The sequence below is a fragment of the Gouania willdenowi genome, chromosome 7, assembly GCF_900634775.1.
Source record: "Gouania willdenowi chromosome 7, fGouWil2.1, whole genome shotgun sequence".
Classification (NCBI taxonomy): Eukaryota; Metazoa; Chordata; class Actinopteri; order Blenniiformes; family Gobiesocidae; genus Gouania; species Gouania willdenowi.
In genome coordinates, this window is record NC_041050.1 from 38,226,702 (window position 1) to 38,245,554 (window position 18,853).

The 18,853-nt window shown below is 38.8% G+C and overlaps 1 protein-coding gene across 3 annotated transcripts; it reads left to right on the forward strand.

Moving 5' to 3' along the window:
• Window positions 1-435: 435 nt before the first annotated feature.
• Window positions 436-18,022, forward strand: borcs6 (BLOC-1 related complex subunit 6). 3 transcript variants are annotated; one of them, XM_028452184.1, is made up of 7 exons: window positions 436-495; window positions 2,382-2,911; window positions 7,252-7,441; window positions 7,494-7,703; window positions 13,232-13,395; window positions 14,480-14,563; window positions 15,284-18,022. In XM_028452184.1, exons 2-7 carry the CDS (start codon window positions 2,390-2,392, stop codon window positions 15,407-15,409), a joined length of 1,296 nt encoding a protein of 431 aa, XP_028307985.1. In that variant the 5' UTR covers window positions 436-495; window positions 2,382-2,389; the 3' UTR covers window positions 15,410-18,022. The 3 variants fall into 3 exon arrangements, with proteins under 3 accessions (XP_028307985.1, XP_028307984.1, XP_028307987.1); XM_028452183.1 differs by having other exon boundaries at window positions 450-495; window positions 2,379-2,911; XM_028452186.1 differs by having other exon boundaries at window positions 450-495; window positions 2,379-2,911; window positions 7,521-7,703.
• The last annotated feature ends 831 nt before the right edge of the window (window positions 18,023-18,853 follow it).

An 18,853-nucleotide genomic window follows, 5' to 3' on the forward strand; every position in this document is an offset into this window, starting at 1 on the left:
TAATCAAAACATGTTTTTTTTATTATTAAATAACTGGAGATTTCAGGCGACCCACTTGGGGTCATGACCCAAAGGTTGAAAAGCACTGCTTTACTGGTTTGTTTCACGCAGAGGATGTAGCAGATTTTAAAGCCTTCAACTAACAATTAAACCTATATTTTTGACTGGTGCAGTTTAAGGAGAACATGCAAACTCAACAGAACGAGACCAGAGCCAGGACTAATTGGGCTTGGCACTATTATTATGATGATTAGAAAAATAAACACCAATTAAAATCAAGCAAAAATAAATTGATTTCGTTATTTGTGAATAAATAAAATATGTTTTTTATTTCAGTATATTGAATAAATCGTCTAAATATGTTTTAACTTTTTTTCTAGTCTATTTCTATGCTTTTGTTGCGTGAAGCGGAACTGTTATTGTTGTGTTCCCAGGGATGGGTTTTCTAGTCGGACTCGGTTGTTGCGTACATCCATCAGTAGCAGGACGGCTGTGGTGAGTGTTTACACTGTTTAAACACGTTTTATTTCATGAATGTTAGGACTTGTGCTGGGCTGCAATGGAATGACACTGTAGTAAAAATCTTTCCGAGGCTAATTTTAAAGTTTAATGTGTTTTTATCGCAGCAGAAACACAGTTTAGAGGCCTGTGAGGCTAACGTTAGCTCGCTATGCTAACACAGTGACGCTACCAGCTAATGACAGCAGCTGACTGACGGGCTACTTCCTTGTTTCTGTTTGACAACCCTGTGCTTCAGTCTGTCTGCGTTTATTTCACTTTAAATACTGAGGAAATCACTGTTTTAAACCGCTGTTTCACCAGGAAGTTTGCTAATGTGACAATTCACAATCAATGGATGCTCTACATTACAATCTACATCAGACTGGGGCAAACTGGCGGCCCCCAAAGTAAATGACGAACAGAATGACGGAAATATTACACAAAAAAAAGCAAGAATACGATTTTTTTTAAAAATGCAAAGAATTACAACATTGCAGGAAAATACAGTAAAAGACAAGGAAAACACAGAAAATACTCCAAAAACACAAAACTACTACAAGAATGAACAAAGTTATTTACAAAATGACAGAAAATTACAACAAAAGTACACAAAAAGACAAGAAAAACATAGTTTAAAAAAAAAGAAAAAGGCCGTTGCTGTCAATACGTAATATGTATTTATATACTGCATTCTATCCATACGCAAAGCCCCTCATTGGACAGTTTAGGTCACGTGATAGGTGCACGTGACCTAAACTGGCCAATGAGACGCTACGCACTTGTACTTCCATTTGTATTAGTACATCAACTATGTTATGGACAAACCCTAACCCTAAACTATGTTACGGACTAACTAACCCTATTCGCACGGAATGGTCATGTGACTTCCGGTAACGTCAACTTTCGTACGGATAGAATGCTGGTATATGGATACGTATTACATACCAGGAGACGCTTCCTAAGAAAACCAATTCCACTAACCCACAGTACTAACAAACAAGCAAAACGACATCAGAAATACACAAAAATTACTACAAAAAAACACAAAATGACAACACAAATACACAATATGACTCCAAAAAACATACATTTTACAGAAAAAATACACAAAATTCATATTGTGAATTCATATATTATTTCAACCCCGTGTGCTGCTTTTCTTTTCTTTCTGTAATGCTACTGGAATTGTAATTTCCCTGATGGAGCCTTCCCAAGGGATTAATAAAGTCTATTTAATCTGATCTAATCTATTCTAAAAGGACAGCGGAGATGCACAAAATACAATCATAACAAGCAAGACATCAACAAACATACACAGAATGACAGAAAAACTCACTAAATTACTTTAAAAACAAGTTGTTCTTTCCTGTGTTAATGCTTAGAATGGTCATTATTCTACACACTGACATGAATTTTGATATTGTGGCCCTTGGATCAAACAAACACATGTTTGTGGCCCTGCTGTGATAGTAGTTGCCCATCTCTGATCTATATGCTTCCCAGCAGCTGCTCTCAATGTAAAGTAGCTCCGTAAAATAACTAAATGATGAGTATTCACCTTTTATTCAAATTAGTACATATATATAAGATAACAGCTGCATACATTATGTAACCATTGGCCAGTTCAGTGTCTATGCACATGTAAATAAATGCCCGCTACAGTTCACCTGGATAAACAATAAAGATAAAGTAAAGGTTGTGTTTAAGACACAGCCACATTTTTATCCTTTTTTTTCTTTGATTATTCTAAACCTTTTGTCCCAGGATAAACATTTTGTGGAGTTTTTGCTTTAAAGAGGTTCAGTTTACAAGATTTTAAGAGAAAATTTTATTTCAGAAGTTGATTTTTATTGAGCAGTCTTTTCTTTTTTTCCCAGCAGGTGGAGGGATGAGTCTCTCCCCTGTGATTGGCACACAGGTGCCAGAAACAGCCAATGGGGTGGCCCCTCCTGTGGCTGTGGAGAATGGCCCCCATGTCTCAGTGAACTTTGGGCAGAGCAGACTTCCTGATCCTGGAGATGAGTCAGTGGACCTGGAACACACGGGAAACCATGTGGAGAACAGCGTTACTGCAGAAGAAGAACCCACAGATATTAGTGAGAGAACTTCCTGTTTCTCTCTACACACTCCACACCGGACAGACCCCTTCCCTCGTGTTGATGACCCTGAGTCTGAACTAGATTCTAAAGCAGACTGTGTTCAGAAAGAACTGGTGTGTGATTCAGCACATGATGGACGGTCGTCTCTAGGAGGAGAATCTGTTGTTGTTGACAGACGGACAGAAGAGAAAGAGGAGGAGGAGGATGAGGAGGAGGATGAGGAAGAGAAAGAGAAACAAGATGAGGAAGAAGATGAGAAAAACGAAAGCACATGGACGAGTCAAGCTGCAGGAAAGAGACCAGAGGTGGAGGTGAGCATTAGAGGGTCATGTTAGAAGTAACATTTACTGTTGTCAAACTAGGGCTGGGCGATATGGCCCAATACTCATATCTTGATATTTTTTAGGCCGGACTACCAGACGCAAAACGTCCTCACTTTGTTCTTGTTGTTGTTGTTGTTGTGTACACTAGTTAAAATCACTACTCCTCTGTTACTCGTGAACAGATTGGGCTGAAATGTGGAGCACCAAAATAAAACGAAAGTCGATTTCTCAATTATTTGCAAGTCAAATATTACGACGGTTGGTGGTACTGAATCATTGGCACATAATAATATATAAATGGGGCCCATTACCCCGTACGTGTCACGGGGGCACCAGGGGGCCTGAATTCTGACTCAATTCTCAGGAATGTGGTACGTGCTATTCAGCGTGGAGATGTTTCGAAGGCCCGTTGGTAGTTCAACAGAACTTGTTTCACAAAATGGCGATATGCGATATTAATCTTGATATTTTTAACTCAATAAAGTAAGACCACCAGAAAGATAATTCAGGGTTAAATTTACTGACGAAAAATGTCACACAGGCTCATTTATTAAAGGTCCCATATCATGCTATTTTTCACCATCTCCATTTGTTCTAAGAAACCCAAAAACATAATATTTGAGGTTTATTTTCTCAAACTCGTCTGTTTTCCCGAGAGAAAAGTCACTTTCTGAGTAACTCTACACAAACAGGCTGATTTGTGGCCTACTTATGCATATTCATGAGTGGGCGTGTCTATAGACAGGACACTGACTTCCTCCTCCCCGCACGGTGACGTAGGGCCAGAGGACGGCCCGCCCTCCTCCCACCCACTCCGTAGCCGAGCTCATGCTGCTTTATAAACATGAGACAGAGCGTGGGGGCGGAGCGTTCACCGGTACATACATAGACTGTAGAAAATACATACATAGCACGGCAGAGAGCTTCCTGGAGGCGTGGCTTCTCCAGCTCAGTGTCGTGTCAAATTCATCATCAAAGTGGCAACGTGTCATCAAATTGTAGCGAGGTGTTTGTGCTCACCCTGCAGTAAGAAAGGAGGAAATCACCCTCTAACTAACGATTGAGGGAATCAATGAAAAAAACACTTTAGACAAGTGTATGAAGCCCTTATAGCACTTTATCAGAATCAGAATCAACTTTATTGGCCATGTAATGTATGTTATACACACGAGGAATTTGACTTGGTGAACTGTGCTCTCTCTAATAGTGTAAACATTAAATAATAACAATCAACTAGAAAAAAACAAATATAAACAGTAGTTAGACTAATATGTGTAAAACTAAATAAAATAACAAGATAACAATAACAAGATAAGATGATGATGATGATGATGATAATAAGATAATAGTGCAGTAGTGCATTGATGAGTAGTGCAGGTGAACATTTAAATTAAATAGTATGTACATGAACATTCTCAGTGACAGATTGATCCAGGGTTGTTATGTTTAGTTCCAGGGTTATTTCACAGAAACAGGTCTGACACTCTGACTGTTTAGTGTTGATCAGAGTGACAGCCTGGGGGAACAAACTGTTTTTATGGCGGGTTGTTTTGGCGTACAGTGATCTGTAGCGTCTGCCGGAGGGGAGGAGTTTAAACAGATTGTGCGCAGGGTGGGAGGGGTCTGCAGTGATGTTACCTGACCCTGGACAGGTATAAGTCTTAGATAGAGGGCAGATCAACACCAATGATCTTTATCCTTTGTAGTCTGTGTTTGTCTAGTTTGGTTGTAGATCCAAACCAGACAGTGATGGAGGTGCACAGAACAGACTGAATGATGGAGGTGTAGAACATGATCAGCAGCTCCTGGGGCAGGTTGAACTTCCTCAGCTGATGCAGGAAGAACATTCGCTGCTGTGCCTTTTTCCTGGTTGTGTCTATGTGGGAGGTCCACTTCAGGTCCTCTGAGATTGTGGATCCCAGGAACCTGAAAGAGTCCACGGTAGCCACTTTGCTATTCAGAATGGTAAGGGCGGGAGTGGGGGGGGGGATTTCTCCTGAAGTCCACTGTCATCTCCACAGTCTTGAGCGAGTTCAGTTCCAGAGGGTTCTGACTGCACCAGAGAGCCAGCTGTTCCACCTCCGTCTGAAGGCAGACTCGTCCCCGTCCCTGATGAGACCAATGACGGTGGTGTCGTCTGCAAACTTCAGGAGTTTCACAGAGGGGTCCCCTGAGGTGCAGTCATTGGCGTAGAGGGAGAATAGAAGTGGGGAGACAACACACCCCTGGGGGGCGGCAGTGCTGAGTGACCGGGTGCTGGATGTGACTTGCTGCTTCCTGTCAGACAGGAAGTTGGTGATCCACTGACAGGTGGAGGCCGGCACTGTGAGCTGGGTGAGTTTCTGGTGAAGGATGTCCGGGATGATGGTGTTGAACGCAGAGCTGAAAACCACAAACAGGATCCTAGCGTAGGTCCCTGGGGAGTCGAGGTGATGCAGGATGTAGTTCAGTCCCATGTTGACTGCATCCTCGGCCGACCTGTTTGCCCGATAGGCAAACTGCAGGGGGTCCAGCAGGGGTCCTGTGATGTCCTTCAGGTGGCTCAGTACCAGCCTGTCAAAGGACTTCATGACTACAGACGTCAGAGCAATCTGACGTCATCATGTTTAAAGTACAGAAAAGTTAATTTAGTTTAACATGGGCTTTAACAAACAGCTGCACAATATGTTCCACTTTTGTCTTTCATCCCCTCTAAGGGACAGCACTTGTGAGTGAGTTCTGTAGATGTGCACTCAACAAAAAAAAAAACAATATAATATACTTAAATTTAAAAAGATGAAATAATAATATTGTCGAATACATACATTTTTACTGAGGGGTATTTATAATAACTAGGGATGCCCCCAAATCACAATTTTTGGCCAAAACCGAGAAAACCGAAACACAGAAAAAAATGATTATTCCATTTATTAGTACCGTTATATTTATGGCTTCATTCTATGTGCCTGTGTGTGTGGGTTTGTGTGATGTTGTTGGGATTTCTTGTGGATTGTTTGCGTGGGGTAATGTTTTTAATTGTATGTAAGGTTTTCAATGATGTAAAGCATTTAGAATTATATTTTATATATGAAAAGCACTCCATAAATAAAGTTTGATTTGATAAATGTTACAAACCTCACTAAAATTAGAGCATTGCAATTGCCTAAATTAATATTAATGCTTCAAAACTAAATCAATAAAAAATATATACTGTATATTAGGGATGTAATGATTCACTCAACTCCCGATACGCTTCTCTCACGATTTATTTTACAAAATGGGACCGTAGACAAATGATGACTGAAAAACATTCCTTTATTTTTTTGGGGGAAAAACTATAAAATACTGTACTATTTTCCTTTTATTTTTCATTGTCTAAAGAATCTCTTGATAAACTATTCAAAACAATGCAATTTAACTAAAAATAAATCTTGAATTAAATAAATAAAGGAATAATACAAATGAAGAAGAAGCCTATTAATTTAAATTCTGGTTCTATAATAAACAATGCAAAATTGCACAAGAGTTTTTTTTCTTGTTAAAGGTGCAACTGAAAATGTATTTTGTGCCTTAACAATTGGGCTTTAAAAAACAGTCATTGCAATGTATTTACATCAGATATTTGTTTGGACCAGCAGAGGGCGCTGGTAACCCAGTGGTTGGTGGGCATGCAGATATTCTTGCAGTGAAGAAGAGATGCTATGTGCTAGCAGACAGAGCTAATAGAAAAACGTGACTTTTACAGATATTCACGTAATATTACAGATATTCTTTCGGTGCTAAAGGGGCAAGGAACCATTTATGAATATGTTTAAGAGTAGAAGGCAATTCCGCCTGCTGCCTACGCTTCTGGACAAAAGAAGGATAAATAGATAGCTCCCCCTGCTGTTTAAAAAAAGTACTGCGATTTAGTTTTCAGAGTATCGATATGAACCGTGATACCTATGAATCGATTTTAACTGCCTTACGATTAATCGTTACATCCCTACTGTATATATATTTATTTAGCAGTGACATTTCAACAATGCACAATATAATATAAAATAATGTATAAAATATGTTCCTCTTGACCCATTAATGTATACATTAAATGTACAGGCTGATAACTGACTGAAAGAGTCAAATTAAATCAGTCGTGATAAAGTGCAGAGAATCTGTTTAGTTTACTCATGTTTTCAATAAAAAAACATGTTTTAAAACTTCTATTTAACATTTGCTGTTATTTTTGCAGTTTGATAGAAGTCACAGTAACACATTAAGCTCTTCTGACCAGATTAAAGTAGAAATGCACAGTTTACAGACACTTATTGAACTGTATCATTTCTCCTCTCCTGTATCTTCATCTGTAGTCGTCTTCACGGCACTACTCCTCCTCGGCGCCAGGGTCCAGCACCACTTCTTCTTCTTCTCCCCCACCATCGCTCCTTCCATCAGACGACATTCAATGTCCTCCTCACATCATGGCCCAGGTTTGGGTTCGGAATGTCCGTGGAATGCAGGACAGTAAGAGTCTGGATGAGATCAGCCAAGCATGTGGAGGTAGAAACACAGGACGATTACATTGTGTTGTATTCACATAAAAAACTATCAGGGTTTTTCCCTCCCATGTTTCACACAGGTGGTTCAGGGTCCCGGGGAGGGGGCAGGAGTGGCCAGTCCGAGGGCCGACGGGCCACAATCTCCTCGGCCCTGGAGCTGGAGGGGACAGTCAGCCATGAGGGAGACATTACGAACTTCATCACCAAAAACCTGGAACAGAAGATCAAAATGAGCTCCAAACCCAGTCTGGACTGCAGCGACTGTGAGTGTAAAATACAAGCAAATAATGTTCTTTGAAACTATTAATAATGGTGGTTTAGTGGCTGGATATTCAGGTTTTTAAAAAATAAAAAAAATAAAAATAATAATTAATTAATTAATTAATTAATTAATTAAAACAAGAATTTTTCACAAACTAAATTCTAGCGATAAACCGAAATTTCTGTATAGCTTCGGCATCCCACAAAAATGGAAGGTTTGCGTATCTATTGCGGAGGGTTCCGGCATGACGGAGCAGTTACGCATGCGGTGGAAATTGGGATTTAGACTAATTCGTTTTCCTCTGTTAAATGGTTGGGAAAACAAGTTCGGATGAACTACGGCCGGGCCCGCGTTATGATTCCACGCTGAATAGCGCGTACATTGCTTTCGAGAATTCAGTCAAATGACTCGGTTCCACCGAGTAAAAAAATGGGGGCCCTGGCTCATACGGAGTAATGGGCTCCATCATATATTAATATGTGTCAATGATTCGATACCACCAACTGTCACAATATTTGACTCACAAATAAATGAGAAAACGACTTTAATGGAAATTGTTGAAAAAAGGGGGTCCAGGCCCCTAATCATTGTAATCTACGTTGAATTATGACTATGTTCCCATAAATTTGGAAATTATCGAGTTATCAAGGAGAACTAATGGAGGAGTAGTCATTTGAAAAATGGGGCCCCCTGGTGCCCCCGTGACACGTACGGGGTAATGGGCGCCAATTATATATTGGTATGTGCCAATGAGTCGGTACCACCAACTGTCGTCATATTTGACTCGCAAATAAATGACAACTCACCTTTTTTTTTTATTACGGGTCCCATGGGCCCCCCGGACCCCAAATCGAAAATCGGGCTCCGAGCATCAATGTTTACACATCGATAGATTATCCCTATCACATTTCAGCCTGATCACTACATGAATAACAGAGGAGTAGTGATTTTAACTAGTGTACACAACAACAAGAAGAACAAAGTGAGGGCGTTTTGAGTCTGGTAGCTCAGCCTAATGATAAGCTCTGTAGGTTCAGAGCTGAGTGAAAACCAAACACAGTCCACTCACCTCTCTGGTTAAATAAACAAGGACAGCACCGATGCTTAAGGCACCTTTTTTGGGAATTACTTTCACACAGAAACAACGACACGCCCAAAACAAACAAAACCATCATCATCTACATCACCAGTCACATGTTAGCATCTTATTTCCATTATTAAGTCCAACATGTTTATCTAGGGTGACCATACGTCCTCTTTTCACGGCCATATTTTACAACCTCATCAAATTGTTCAAATTTCCCAGGGACCCTGAACACATCTAGGGAAACACGTTAATTTAAATGACCGTAACTCTGCTAATATTTGCTCTGTCGGAGAAAGTCCACCAGTTTCTGAAAGCTAATGAGTTGCTCTTTACAGCCAGTATCGTGTCATTATGGTAATTTTACTCACACATGACAGAATCATTAAAGATGATGCTTTGTTTTGACAAAATTGTTACACACGAGGAAAAGAGAAGAGAGACTAAAGTCCAAGATAGATTGAAAAAGACCAAATACTGGTGGATTTAATTAATAAATATCATCATGAAGATCCTTCTGGATGATAAAACCTCCATATTTTCACAGTTATTTATTGAAGTGCGTATTTAATTCATGTTTACTGTTCTGTAAGCCTTGAGTTTTTTATTTCTAGGAGGAGATGTTTCTCATTGTTTCAAAGATTGAGAGATTTTAAAAAGGTTTATGTTCAATTTTTCAAGGACAGATAATCGTAATGCATAATTAAAGCTGAAAGCAGCAATGAACGGGCCCTCACAACCACACACATGTCGGGTAGGGGCGCACGTGTAGGTGTGTTTCATGTCGGGGTGTGGCAGAAATGTTAAAGTGTTGAGACGTAGCTGATGATTTTCAGGGATTATATCACAAACTTTTGTGCAATGTTCTGTGCAAATATAATGTCTATGATTTCCTTTTACCAATAGGTGGCGCTATGATTATGAATGACGGTTGGGTTAAACCATAACTGGAGGCGCTTGATTTGTTTTTGAGTGGGTATAAAACAGATGTAAATCATTAGTCAGTAGGGTCACATGGTGTAATCTGTGTTTGTGGTAGTTTAGCAGAAAGAAATAACAGTACGATCCCAGATCAGGGATACTTCAGTGTACTGAAGTAATAGTTATTCAGTACACTGTAGATTTCTTACATCATCACTGTAGAGAGTGATGATGTCATCAGCCCAAGCTCGCAGTTAATACAATTTTCAAGGGGGCGCCATTGAATCATTTTGCCATTCACATGTGCAATTCCCCCAAAATATCACCTTTTTTGCCAGTTCTAATATGCATACAAATCTTTATGAGTTTCTGAATGTGTTTAGGCATCATTTTGCCGTAAATAAAATAATAATAAAAATGAGGTGCATTACAATAGGGTCCTAAGCATCATTGTGCTTGGTCCCTAATAAATGTGATTGACTTCAGTCATTTTTTTAAAGTTATAAAGAAAGAAATACATTTTTAAACATGTTTAAAGTGTTTTCTTTTTTGGAAATCAAAATATGGTCACCTTAGTTTAATCATATGTTACTGCTTGTTATTAACTGGTAAAGTGTTAGAGTTTAGCAAATATAGACTTTGGTGAAAAAGAATCTTTTAACTTTAAAAGTTAAAATAGGAATAGTTAAAAGATAAGGAGAGTTATTCCTCTCTCCACATCCTCCGTCTTTGTCGTGTCCAATTAAAGAAGCCTCGGCCTGTGTTGGAAGACGTATGGGAGAATGGTGCACAGCAGCAGAAACGGATGTTCTCTCTGAAAGGTCACGCAGACACACTCTCTGACAAATGAAATCATCTGTGGAAGTCCTGCACGTCCACTCAGTGGGACTCTCCATTAGCAGCCAGGGGCGGCGTTTGGTTCTCCTCACTCAGGCCTCACCTCTGGTTTAACAGGCCACTCAATTTAAAGACGACGACACAGTCAATACGGCCTCAGTGGCAGCTCGCCCCCTCCTTACCCGCTGATTCAATTAAGATGGATGACTCACACACTGTGTTTACACTGCAGGGATTTATTACTGAGCTCCAGTCACACATCCAAACATGTTGCATCTAAACTTCAGGCCCACCTGTGTTTTATGTATTTTAAGATTATTGATCCAGAGCTCCAGAGTTGTTTGTTTAAAGTATCGGCAGACGTTCAGTTTGTTTATTTGATGTTTTTTTGTTGCTTATGTTTAAAGAGACGTAGAGCTTAGATGTTAGCTGTCAATAGTCGTCCTGCTGATATCTGCTGGATCTGAGCTTGTGTTGTGGGTCCAAACAAATCAACTGACATCACTCATCAATGTTAACTAGGGGTGTACATTGACAATAATCTGACGATACGTTGCGATTTGCATGTCACGATTAGACCTGGGTAATATATCAGGAGTCAAGATAAATCAAGTTTTCTATTTTGGCAATATAGAAAAATACATTATTGCCTATATTGATATATATATTCTGTTGTATTAAAATTTGAGTTGTCAAACTAAGATTTTTTTTTAATCGAAAGAGCCAGTTTTAAGAAAACGTTTTCTATTTTTATTCTGAAAGTGCCAGGCAGACATTATGGACAATTCTGCAATATTGCACAAAAATAGTTCTGTAGTGCTATTTAAGTACACTGAGATCATGGATTTAAGATTATCTTCCTACAACCAGTTACTTAGACTGTGACCTTTTCTCAACCTGCTCCGCCTTTCAGGTAACCCTCCGCGCTAAATATACGGAATGGCATTGTCATGCTAGCCTGGCGAAGCCACACCCACTTCCTTACTTTTTGTAAGAAAGTGGGTGTGGTGATGCGGCCGTCTCTGCTCACTTCCTCGCCCCAGAGTTGGTCGAGCCAATGAGAGCCGAACAGGAAAAAACGTCATATCCTGGCGTGCGCAAAGCAGCATCAAAACAAACAATGGCGGCTGACACGGATAATACCATCGCAGCTCCGCTCTGCTCTGTTTTAAATAAATTGTTGAAACCACAACAAGAAGAGGCTTTAAAACAATAAGTCTGTACTGTACTACACACTGTTTTCATCTGCTGGCTCCGTTTAAGGAAAAAGAACTACGCTTGTTGTTAGATCTACTCATTGTTTGATTGGTTATTCTGTGCGTGTTTGTCCCGCCCCCACTCGGCCACCAGAACTTAAATGCTATGAGCACTTCCAGACTAACCACCTGTATGAATAATACAAGGAGATTAGGATGGATTCCAGGCTATCGTCATACATACAGACAATGCAGTTAATCTGCATTAAAATATAGCAAATGCGTTAATTTAGAACAATTAATTGCATGTGTTAACGCGTTCAATTTGACAGCCATAAATAAAATACTTTTTTTGCTACTAGAACAGCATAAAAAGCTCAGTTAGATGATTTCTGTTTTGACACTACAGAACTCACTCACACGTGCTGTCCCTTAGAAGAGAAAAAGCCAAAAGTGGCACATATTTTTCAGCTGTTTGTTAATAAATGTGCCTGTATGGCATTTTATATCAGCAATTCTAACCCAGAATTGTCTTTCTGGTCAAAATATTTGAATTAAAAATATCGAGATTTATATCGTATATCGCCATTTTCAGAAAAAATTTAGAGATAAGAGATTTGGTTCATATCGCCCAGCTCTATTAATGATACAATCTATCCCAATATATTGATTTGATTTATTTATTCTTGAACATGTAAAAACAAAAACAATACATATCAAATAAAAAGAATATCACAAAACACAACGTAAGAAGATTTCAAACTGTTTAAAAAAGTAGGAAGAAGTCTGACTTATTTAATCCAATCCCTCTTATAAACAGTATTAACAATTTATCTAGGAGCTTCTTATATACACACACATATATGCATCCATATACTGTGTGTATATATATATACATATATACAACTGTACACATATATCCCGATGCTAGACAATTCAATATATATTGCGATATCAATAACTACAAATTTCACCTTTACAAGTACAAAATGGTCTGAAATACAATTTATTTCCTCAATTTTTTAACTTGTGAGATAAAGTAAATGGTACGGTAATTATTTTTTTTATGCTGTTTTGTTGGTTTTTTTCATTATTTAATTTTTGTTAATTTTATTTTTTTCTAATTTATGTCAGTCCCAAAGTCGTGACTGGGCTTTTTACGTGCTATGCATATGTTAGCGCAATTGAATTTTTTTTTTGTTAAAAAAACATGATAAAAAAAATATCGATTTGGACATTTTTTGGATCGATACAATAATTGCGCAGTGAAATATTAAGATATATTGCCGAATCTGTTTTTTTCTTACACCCTTAGTGGTGACGGCCAGTTATCAATACTAGGTGATAACATGTTTTGCCCAGAAATGAAATAAAAAAAAAGTGTCTGTAGTTAGTTTCTCTTCTTTTAAAATTTGTTTTATCGCTATTTGATAAATCACCTTTTTTTTGTTTTGCTTACATTCAACTCAATAATGTTTTTTTTTTTACCAGCGGACTGTTCAGGTCCCATCTACCGCAGCCGAGGGTTGTCACGGAGACCGGCAGATATCCCGCCCATTGATCCTTCCGTCCTTTCGGACCTTCAGAGACACACTCAGGAAGTGGCCCACAGTGTGGAGATGATGATGCGGAGCCTCAACGGAACCATCCAGAACGTTAGTTTAAAATGTTCCTGGGTTCTCAGATCCATGTTTATATTGACATTCAAAAGAGCCGTAAGCTGAGGGAGTGGCCTAATAATTAAAGTGATTCTCCACTGGTAAAAGAAATGTTGATGTATGTCTAATAAAACACAATATTTTGCACCATATACTTTTTATTAACTTTTAAAAATGGGACTACATCATAGTTTAAAACCTGTGTTCCTCCATCTTGATTTAATCATTGACTGTTGAAGACGCAAAAACCCTGAGGATAGAAGTCTTTTTGGGTGTGAGTCCTTCAACAGTCCATGATTCACTTTCTAACTTCAGCCACCAGAGCGTGTCAGCGCACTGTTTAAGGGAGAGTAAAGGTCCCTTAGGAGAGCTCTTCTTCTCTGCTTCATACAGATTATTTTTAAGTCATAACTGTTTTTATTGTCTTTTCGTAAATAAAAGGTTTGCATCGACATCTGTAACTTTTCCTGATTATTTAGATCAACCAAAAGCAGCACAAGTTGGCATTTTAACAGATAAAACTGATAAATAATCTAAAAACCAGGCTGAACGTTTCAATCTAATACAAAACAATAGGATGTTTACAGGCAGTGGGGCCGTGTGACATCATCAATCATGTGATTTCAAGATGGCCGAACACAGGTTTTAAAACTGTAAAGTAGTCCCATTTTTAAAAGTTAATAAAACGAATATAGTGCAAAATAATGCATTTTGTTTGGCATATATTTTCTAATAAATAGGTTTTAGTCCACATTTGTAAAAACCCTTTAAGGAAGCAGACCTACCCCTAACTGCTCCTCAGGTGCTCCACTGTGGCTGCCCACTGTTTCTCAGGGATGGGTTAAAAGCAGAGAAACAATTACTGTATGTATGAAAATAAACAGTGAATTATCTTTGAGAAAATTCATATTTCACGTACTGTGTATGCCGACTGTAGGGGGCAGCTTAGCTCTGTGGTTTGAACTTAATGCGTCTGTTTAAAGTGTTGTGTTCTTGTGCTCTTCTGTTCTCTCAGTCGTTTTGTTGTCTCTGTAGATTCTTTATTTTCATTGGTTGGTAAACTATCTACTATGTCCATTAGATGACAGCTCTGAGTGTGGGCTACATCCAGACCTACAGGGACTCAGTCGACAGTCTGGGGGAGTCGGTGGACATGAGTATAAAGGTAAGCTTTAGTTAGTTAGTCATTAGTTAGTTATGTACCGTATTTTCCAGGCTGTATTGGCTGCATTCCAATAAATTTTCCAAGAAAAATCCAGGGAAAGCCCGCACCATCACATAAGCTGCACTCTGGGGTGGATTCACTAAAGGTTTAGGGCTATTAAAACGTGTGCAAATGTCACTCCACTCGCTAATAACAAGTACAAACCCCAGGTAATCAGGAGTGTGCGGCTGCTGCACATCAAAATGTGCCCTCAGTTCATTTAGTGCGTTTCCCTCTAATGAATATGTATAGTAGGCGGAGCTCACAAAGGGAGCAAAAAATGGGAGGAGGACATGCAAATAAATGAATGCATCAAACCTGGAACTGTTTGCGGTGATTGTTTTATTACCAAAAAATAGTACGACTGAAAAGCAGGTGCAAACACTTTTGCACCGAGCCTGCGTGCACATGCACCTAATTTAGTATGCGTAAGTCACATGAAATGGGTCTATACCACCAAATACTACTGTGCGTTTGTTTCTTTGTTGATTAAATTGTTTTTTTTTTTTTTGTTTTTGATTAATTTGTAATTCTTCTTGGTGGCTTTGGGTTGATATTTCTGTCCATCACACTCGTATCTAAGCCTCTCTCAGCGTTCTACACCTTTACAGGTTGTCTGCTCCTCTCAGGGATAAACAAAGAAACAATCACACACATGTTGACTTCCCTCTACCCTCTCAGGGCATGTACACGCTAATGGCTCGCTGTGAGGAGTTGGATCGCTCCATGCAGCCCATTCACACCCTGGCTGCACAGATACGAGACATCAAACGCACCCTGGATGCCCTGGAAGCCGTCTGCAAGTAACGCCACCTACACTCACTCCCTGCTACACAAACCCAATACACACGCACGTCCCATTGAGGATGACTGCCAGCAGCTGTGCTTCCTTTCCCTGTAGGGAGCACCTGCAACCTGCACACTGTGCAGCAAGGCGTGTCTCTGGAGTACTGAGTTCTGCTTAGATGATTGGCTCCTGTATATCCAGATTTTTTGTTGCTCAAAGACGACGATATTAAAGTTTAGAAATGTGAGATGATTCAGGCTTAATTCTCTCCTCGAGCTAAAAATGTCTTTTTTTATTCTGAGCAGCTTTTTTTCTGTAATCAGGTTCTTAAAAGACTGAATCAAAGAGAGTTAGAAACAGAGCGCTGTGGATGTTGGAGTAGATATCGCTGTTATTTTTCCCCGTTTAACGTCTGAACAGTGAGTTTCACTGCGTCCACCGTGCTTTGTTCACATTGCACTAACCTCTCTGTTCCACATGGGGGCGATGTTTCTTTTACAGTCTCGTTGGAGGCAAAACGAACTCCTGAGAAGAGATGGTGACTTTTGCACAGGAACACAAAGTCTATTTTTGAACCTTATGCAACCACGATCAGATCTATTGACACGATGCAGGTTTTTTGGAGAGCGGAGCCGCGTCTCTGTCCGTGTTTTATTTATTTTCTGTCCTCAGCATGAATTAAAACTCTCTGCCACCAGGAAAACAAGTGCTACATTTACCTAGTGTGGGCTTTTCTTTCCTCCTGTTGTCTGTGAACTTCAAAAATAATAATAATGGAAACATGACTGGGAAAAGAGCTTTATTAGTTTTAATTGTTTACACCTGTAAAAACCTGGAGATATCTGGATCATTTTCATTTCTAATAATTCACTCGTCATGTTCTGCTACGTCACTGCTGACCTCATTTTTTGCACTTGTCTTGTTTATTGTGAAAAACTTTTCTCAGTTTAAGTTTCATGAAAAGGACGTTGGGACGGTTTAGCTGAGTTTAATTGTGCTCTACGGTGTACATTTTAGGTATCAGGAAAACCTTCGTCATTTATCAGACCAAACTGACACATGACTCAGCAAAACCTCCGTCAAATGAAACGATGTCTCTTATCAAACCAACGTCTGTCGAATGAAACGTCCTCAGGCTTCAAAATAAAAGTTATCACACTTAATGGTCTCAGGCCGTAAAACACAACGTGGCGTTTTATTTTGAAGGAACCGGAAGTACACATGAAGAAAAGATTAAGTTAAGATATACCAACACATTGTTTGATTAATAAATAAAAAGTGAAATGAAACATTAATATGTAATATAAAATAAATAGAAAATAACAGCTTTCAACTTTACTCTCGTATCCAATGCAGCAGATATTGATGACATCATCTGACGGAGGTTTTGCTGAGTCATGAGTCCATTTCGTCTGATACATGACAGAGGCTTTCCTGATACCTCACTGAGACCTGAGGATGTCCTAAAATGTTCACCGTACCGCTGCCAACATGAGTCTTATTTTACACGCTTTGGTTTCATAAGCGCTAAGGATCATGGGTATTTTAAGCCACGGTGACAACGAATTATTGCATTTTTTTCTCTTTGCACAGTTTGTGGCCTCAAGACATCAATTGGAGATCCAAAAACTCCTTTTTTACCGACAGAAATGCCCACTTTGGACCTGGGAATCATTAAATATTGGACTTTTAGTGACTTACACAATAAAACTACTGAAACAACCCAACAATTTACAAAAGAAAGGTGATAGGTGTATTCATATTCAAGATTTTTTAACAAACCATAAACCATCTGGCTGTGTTATTGAATGAATTTCAGGTTTTGCTTGAGTTTCACTTTAACAATAAAATGTCCCTAAAACAAAGGGTCAAAGTTGGTCACACAAAGGCGTCTTTATAGCATCTTATAAGTGATGTAATCTACTCATTTAATATTTACCAGGTCACACGTCTGTTTAAAGGCTCTGATTAAACATTATGCCTGTGGTACTTCTGTCTTTACACTGGTTTTTATTCCTGTTCTAAATCATTGCACTTGTATCAGACATTTAAAACTGTACCTGTAGCTTTTACAGAGAAAGGCCAACGTGTACTCTGAAATGAGTTGTACTGTCTTTGGTTCTTGTTAAGTCTGACCCTCATCTTCTCATTTATTGTTTTTAATGATCCTGAACTTTCTACTGTTGAGCAATACTGCAGCTTGGTATGTCACATTTTGGATGGTGTATTTAAAGATAAAAGGTCTATTTATATGTTTTTTTTTTTGCTTCTGCAGGTTAAAATAATGGTTTCACCACAATTGGTTTCATCTGGTCTTATTTTAATGCCTCCGTCATGAGAATTCAGTGAGAAAAACATAACATAAAGGGACATAATTAAAATATAACTACTCATAATATGAAGTTTCTCTGAAAAGACTGTAAAATGCACTCCAGACATGTCTGCAGCTGAAAGGAAGTGTTCTAGTGAGGGGATTACATATAAAGTATAATTCATCACTGTTCTGTTGTACAATCTGAGGTGTTTGTGTACATATGATCTTTGTTTAACTGAAATGATTTCGATACCCTGTCTTGAGTGAATATTTTAATGAAAAATGACAAATAAATTTACAAGAGCTGAAAACGAAACAACCACAGATGTGGAAGTATTTGTGTTCATTGGTCTATTTATCAATAATTTGAAGTCAAAATCACATTTTAATCACATTCTTCTCCGTCTTTAAGACGGCTACGTGTTATCGTTCACTTGCTAAAAGTCATTTGATGCTTTGGAAAAATGTTCTCTTGGGGGACCATGTGTCCACTCAGCTCTATTACATTAACATGAAGCCCTTTTAAGCCTGTTGATGATGAATATGTATGAATGATAACAGCTCCCTCTGGGCGGCTGTATTATTCAGCTGGATATTGTATTATTCTGCCACAAAGTAGAATGTTTTCAGGAATTGTTTAATGAAGACGCGCACACACACACACACATGCACACACACACAGTTTGCTGTCTAGTTTTCAGACGATGTTCTGCAACATCTCCAGTTGTTTAGTGGAGTCCATTCTCCAATGGTCAGGACTGCTGTGTCTCAGTTTTCCTATAGTGCAGTGGTTCCCAAACTGGGGTACGTGTGTCCCTAGAGGTACTTTAACACCTCTCAGGAGGTACACAGTAACATTTGTCACTTTATTTGTTAACATTATAGATGTTTATTTTTTTTTTTACATGCAAACAGACTTTTTTTTCTCATCCTCTCATCTTTAAAAATACCAAAAGGTGAAGTTCAAATTCTGAAATGAGCCAAACATCAGAAATAAATGAAAAGAAAAAAAGGCGTAAGATCAAGGATAAAGTTGGACGAGACACAGGAAAGAGTTTAGACGAGTATGCAGACACGTACAAATAATGTATTACATGAGCTTTCCTCATGTACCCTTTAGAAGGGAAGGCTAAGGGGTACATGGGGCAGT

What these genes read in the sequence shown, in the direction of transcription:
- borcs6 (XM_028452184.1), top strand. Translation starts at nt 2,390, where the DNA reads ATGAGTCTCTCCCCTGTGATTGGCACACAGGTGCCAGAAACAGCCAAT. An exon ending in GAAAGAGACCAGAGGTGGAG is followed by an intron (nt 2,912 to 7,251) that starts GTGAGCATTAGA and finishes CTTCATCTGTAG; the next exon opens with TCGTCTTCACGGCACTACTC. An exon ending in CAGTCTGGACTGCAGCGACT is followed by an intron (nt 7,704 to 13,231) that starts GTGAGTGTAAAA and finishes TTTTTTTACCAG; the next exon opens with CGGACTGTTCAGGTCCCATC.